This window comes from Eurypyga helias, unplaced genomic scaffold, assembly GCF_000690775.1.
Source record: "Eurypyga helias isolate BGI_N326 unplaced genomic scaffold, ASM69077v1 scaffold32688, whole genome shotgun sequence".
Lineage (NCBI taxonomy): Eukaryota > Metazoa > Chordata > Aves > Eurypygiformes > Eurypygidae > Eurypyga > Eurypyga helias.
Genome location: NW_010268213.1, coordinates 22,755 through 27,566, shown reverse-complemented (window position 1 = coordinate 27,566; position 4,812 = coordinate 22,755). Strand labels below are relative to the sequence as shown.

Below are 4,812 nucleotides of genomic sequence, written 5' to 3'. Positions count from 1 at the left end.
CCTCCAAGCCCCGCGGAGACCCCTTCCACTGCTCTGCAATCGGGCTTGTGATAGTCGCAGGGTGGCAGAAGGTCTGCAGGGCCAAAATGTGTCTGGGAGCAGGCTGTCACTGCTAGGAACAGGTACCGGGAGCACACCGGTTGTCCTGACCAGATATATGGGGTGACTGCCTCTTACATCGCATGGGCTAGATTTAAACTGCCTTTCCCAGCGGGAATCAGACAAACTACTTACATTAAAGCCAAGGAGATTCAGGTCAAAGGTTGCAGACATCTTTTTATTTAAAGGCAGCACAGGAATAAATGATATGTAAAGTTTTCTGTGTTTTTTTAAGTACAGAATAAATATCAGTGATGGGACAACATAGATTCATGGGATCTTTGAAACCTAATCCCTCCTGATTACGGGGACAAAGTGTTTGCTGCTCTGCAGTGGATAGTTCTGAAGCATATTTTGATAAAATGGAAGCGGGCACATTCCTTGCTAATTGTGAGAATCACCTTGACTGCCGTGCGGGTAAATCCACCGCAAGAGATCTCTCACCAAACAAAACAGTTAAACCACACAGACAACAGGGGAGCAAGTAACATCTGAAGCCCAGAGAGGAGATGATCCTAGATTCTGCAGGAAGGCCTGTGACACATGGTTATCCTATGACCTGATGAACAATTTCAGCTTCACTCCAAATGTTGCAAAGGCAGGGAGTTTTGTCCGCTGGGGAGTCTGTCCTGGCTTTCCTTGCTATTGCACTTCTTTTATGGTCTGGAACAAACTGGGGAACCAGGATCACTGGTTAGAGCCCCAGACAATACCCTGTGTCCTACATTTTTGCCAGGCAGACAGTAGTGTTTTACAACACAGGGGTGACAGAGAAGAAGCTTTTGACACTAGTTGATGTCTATACCATCTTTAAAGTGTTTTCCAGGACAGGTCAAGTAAGAACATGCACAGTAATTAAAATAACTTGAAATATACGCAATGCAGAAATGTCATCATATCAGCCTTATTAATTTCTATCAACCTGATTTCATATTAGGTTTTTCTCAGGTGATACCTTTAATTAGATGGGGCTCGAATTAGATCTTAGCAACTGCAATAACCAGCTTCAACAGGCCACAGGAGAACAGTAAATATTTTTTTTTTAACTGAGGCATTTTAAAAAGGAATGTGGAAGGACTGATAGGCTTACCAGAAACAAAGCTACAGCACTCCCCAAGATGAAGCCTGCGATCACGTCCGAACAGTGGTTTCGATACTCAGAAACTCGATTTAGCCCGGTGAGGAACGCAGCACACAGGGTACCCAGACACAGCACAGGTTTGGCTAGCCTGCTGCTCTTTGTTTTAATTGTGCTTGTGATGTACATCTGAAACAAAGGGGAAGCCAGAAATGAAAAGGGGCACTGGCAGAAACGTGTCCTTTTCCACCCAGACAAAACTTAAATCAGCAAGGATGTGACAAAACCCATGATTCGTTAAAACAAGCATTGGGAAGTGAGGGAAGAGGTTTAAGGTATTTCAGAGAACACTTTTAAGAGAATAAACCAGACACTGTTAAATGCTGTGTTTCAGGATGTCCGATATCCCATCCACGGCATTTACATACTGGACTGAATTCCTAACTCGTGCAAGTACTTGCTCGTATGCTAGCAAACACGCGCTCTGAATGTACATGGCTAAATGTTTGCAAAGGGAGTCAAGAACTTATGTTTATATTCCTGCAGAAACGGCAAAGTGCACATGATGGAGTGCCTCGCATCCATATGAACTAGCTGCCCCAGTTTCCTAAGTGGTGTTAAGTTTAGGAAACAGAGAAACCTTTCCAGACATTTTCTCTGCAAGAGGAAACAAAACACAGACTATGAGAGAGATTTCTTTCAAAAGAAAGATGATTCTGAAAATGCAATTCCAGAGCATGACATTTCCCTGTGCTCTGAATATTTTTTAATGAACCCCACATTTCTGGCAGTTTGTATTTTATTTTAAATGCATTTTGACAGAGAGACTAATACCGTCTGGGTCACAACTAGCAGCCAGTCCTTAATTCCAGAGCCACAAAATGACAAAGATCAAGCAAACCAAGCCTGACGGCAAACCAATTCAGTAAAATCCTTTTCAGCAAGGAAGTATGGATGCCTGCATGATTTCTAAAGCTTTGATAAGCAAAGCACATACGTCAAATATGTTTGCCAGAAATGTCTCCAGATGACACGCTGCCTCCCTTACATGAAACAGAATCAGGAAGATACATCTGAAAGATTAATTTGAATCTTATTACCAGTCAGTTGGTAAATCAACCTGGTTCACATATCAGCGCAACTACAAACACCTGTTCTGTGGGGAATGGAGGGATTACGAACCATAGAAGTGTTTCTTCCAGTGTTTAATATCAAAAGATGCCATTTTGTTTGTAAAGAAAAAATATGTTCCTTTTGGTAAAGGTTAGTAAAATCACCAAAGCTGAAAATATTTCCATTCTTGACCCTTTTTCAGTTGTCAGAAGTGGAAATATGGTTCTGTTAGTCTTCTGGACAAAAGACTCTCTCAAAAGATCCTTTTTGTTTTAATCACATCTGCAAGAACACCACAGCTGGGATCTCTGACTGTGCTCTCTGCAGGGCACAAACCTCATCCCTCTCGGCGATGACCTTGCTTCTGGGGGAGGGCTCTGCCGAGCGCTTTGCCATGGGCAGCACTGAAATCAGAGTGGGACTCGACAGGATGGTGAGGACCCAGGAGTTGTTCTACTTTGTTGCTGCAGCAGTTGAGGACACCGTGCTGGCTCACTCTGACAGTGTCTGGACAGGAGTACAGTGGCTTGGCTGGGCTGAACCTACCGCAGGAGTTTCCTGCGCCCGTGCCGAAGGGAGGAGTTTTGGCTTGGCGCTTCCAATCGCAACTGCCAGCAGGGCTTGCTTGGCACTTCGCGATCCGTTTGGCAACCACGGGCAATTATTTTGCTGTATTTTAGTGCATGTCGTTTTCTTCATGAGTCAGGTCACTGTGGTCTGGCACACAGTTTTGGGAGGGAGAAAGAGAAATTACATCCATTCTCAAGGTCACTCCGTTTACTGCCTTTCATATATTCTTTTATTCTGCTGCAACGTGCATACTTTTCACTCAAACTTTCTCCCTGTCCATATTTATTTCTCCTTTCCCCTGACTGGGTCATCAAATGTCCCTAGGGGCAAGTGGCTTCCCCTCATGGGCTGGTGTTAAAAATGTTAGCCCTAAACCCAATACAATACGTAACTCTAGAGGAAGGGAAGTGGTGCAGCAACCAGGGAGAGGGACAGGCCGGAGAAACCAACCATGGGAAGGCAGATCTGATTGCCTCCGGATGAGTACCTAGGCAAAATTATACTTCTACCTGCCAAAAATCTGCAGTAACGGACTTCTAACAGCTGAATTTGCCAGATCTCCGCCTGGGGAAGTGCAGTCTTCTGCCCTTGTACGTGCTGCTGAGCACATCATTTAAAGGCGAATTCAGCTGATGAACCGTAATATTACGGTGTGTAATAGCAGTGGGAACGGGACTAAGTGCTCCGTTAGTCCCAACCCCACTGCAGCAGACGCCTCCAAGGGACAGCTCGCAACGGGCACTAGGCGGCAATCTTGCTGCAGCCGCTGCTGCCAGGTTGAGCTGCACCTGGCTGTCACCGAAACCCACGACAGGTTCTTCTTCGGAAACAATGGGAAAAAATATCGTGGAGTGCCACTGTGTGAATAATTACCGCCCTGTGCATTTGTTTTAGCAGGAGCCAGTTCAAACGAGCAATAGGGAGCCGGATGGCTTCCCTGTTCCCCAACTCCCAAAGCGCTGCTGCGGTTTACAGCATCCAAAGGAAAAGCGTCACCTCTGTAAGGGAACAATGCATCCCCAGCGCGACAGCTGCAAACCCTCTTCGCTACAGAGCACAGAGCTGGATGTTTGGGTTACCCACATGGGAGAGTTCTCCTTCTTACAGATGGGAAGTTATCTAACGTGTTTGAAGTCTCACGCGTCTCGGCAGGAAAACGTAAACTGGTAGTAAAGAGAACATTTTTAGCAATGAGGGTAATTAACCATGCGAACAGATTGCCAAGGGAAATCTGTTAAACCCTCATGAGGAGGGTTGAGAACAAGACAAACTGTTTTCCCAGAAGGTATGCTCCAGTTCATCCATAAATCACGCACCGAGTTCAGAAATAACTGGGAAAGCTCCTCCCTTCTGGTCAGACTTCCCAAACGCTGCAGTGTGATCCTTACTGTCCTGGTCCTTAAAGCCAGACATTTTTTTTGAGATTCACACAGTGTTTACCCTTTCCCTTAGAGCACGTTTTCAAAGCTTTGTGTAAGAGCCCAAAATCTCAGCGAAAGCGAAATCCTTTTGATTTCCTACACACAGCAGGTGTTTTTGAAAATTTCCCACAATCCTATTTATAGGATGAATTAATTTAAAAGCTCTAAATGTCAAAACCGGTTATTTGATGGGTGGGAGAGGGAGGAAGTGAATGTAAAAAGATGCAAGGAAAATAGAAGACATCATATTAAAAAATAAACTACATGTGATTTAACTATATAAATTATCTATTTGGCTTCTTTGCTGTGCTCTTATCAGTGCACTCAAGCAGCGTATTTAGCAATGTGCAATGTGTGATAGTAGCATTCGTCCTGTGTGTAATCCCTCTCCCATCTTTTTCAGGCAGACAGAAGCATAGACAGTCAATGAGACTTTTTTGTTTGCAAGTTTAAAGTAGACATACAATGCATATGCATATATATGCATATATTTAGAATGTATGTTACATCTATGATAACAAAGGCAGAGTT

At 44.3% G+C, this 4,812-nt stretch overlaps 1 protein-coding gene across 1 annotated transcript in view; it reads right to left on the bottom strand.

Annotated features, from left to right (window-relative positions):
• Nucleotides 1-4,812, bottom strand: part of LOC104514129 (lipid phosphate phosphatase-related protein type 1) — a gene marked incomplete at both ends in the record, with an annotated part of 19,047 nt that overhangs the window by 556 nt on the left and 13,679 nt on the right. The window contains one exon of the mRNA XM_010157695.1: nt 1,190-1,366. Coding sequence (XP_010155997.1) covers nt 1,190-1,366 — 177 coding nt within the window. The remainder of the gene's footprint in view (nt 1-1,189; nt 1,367-4,812) is intronic.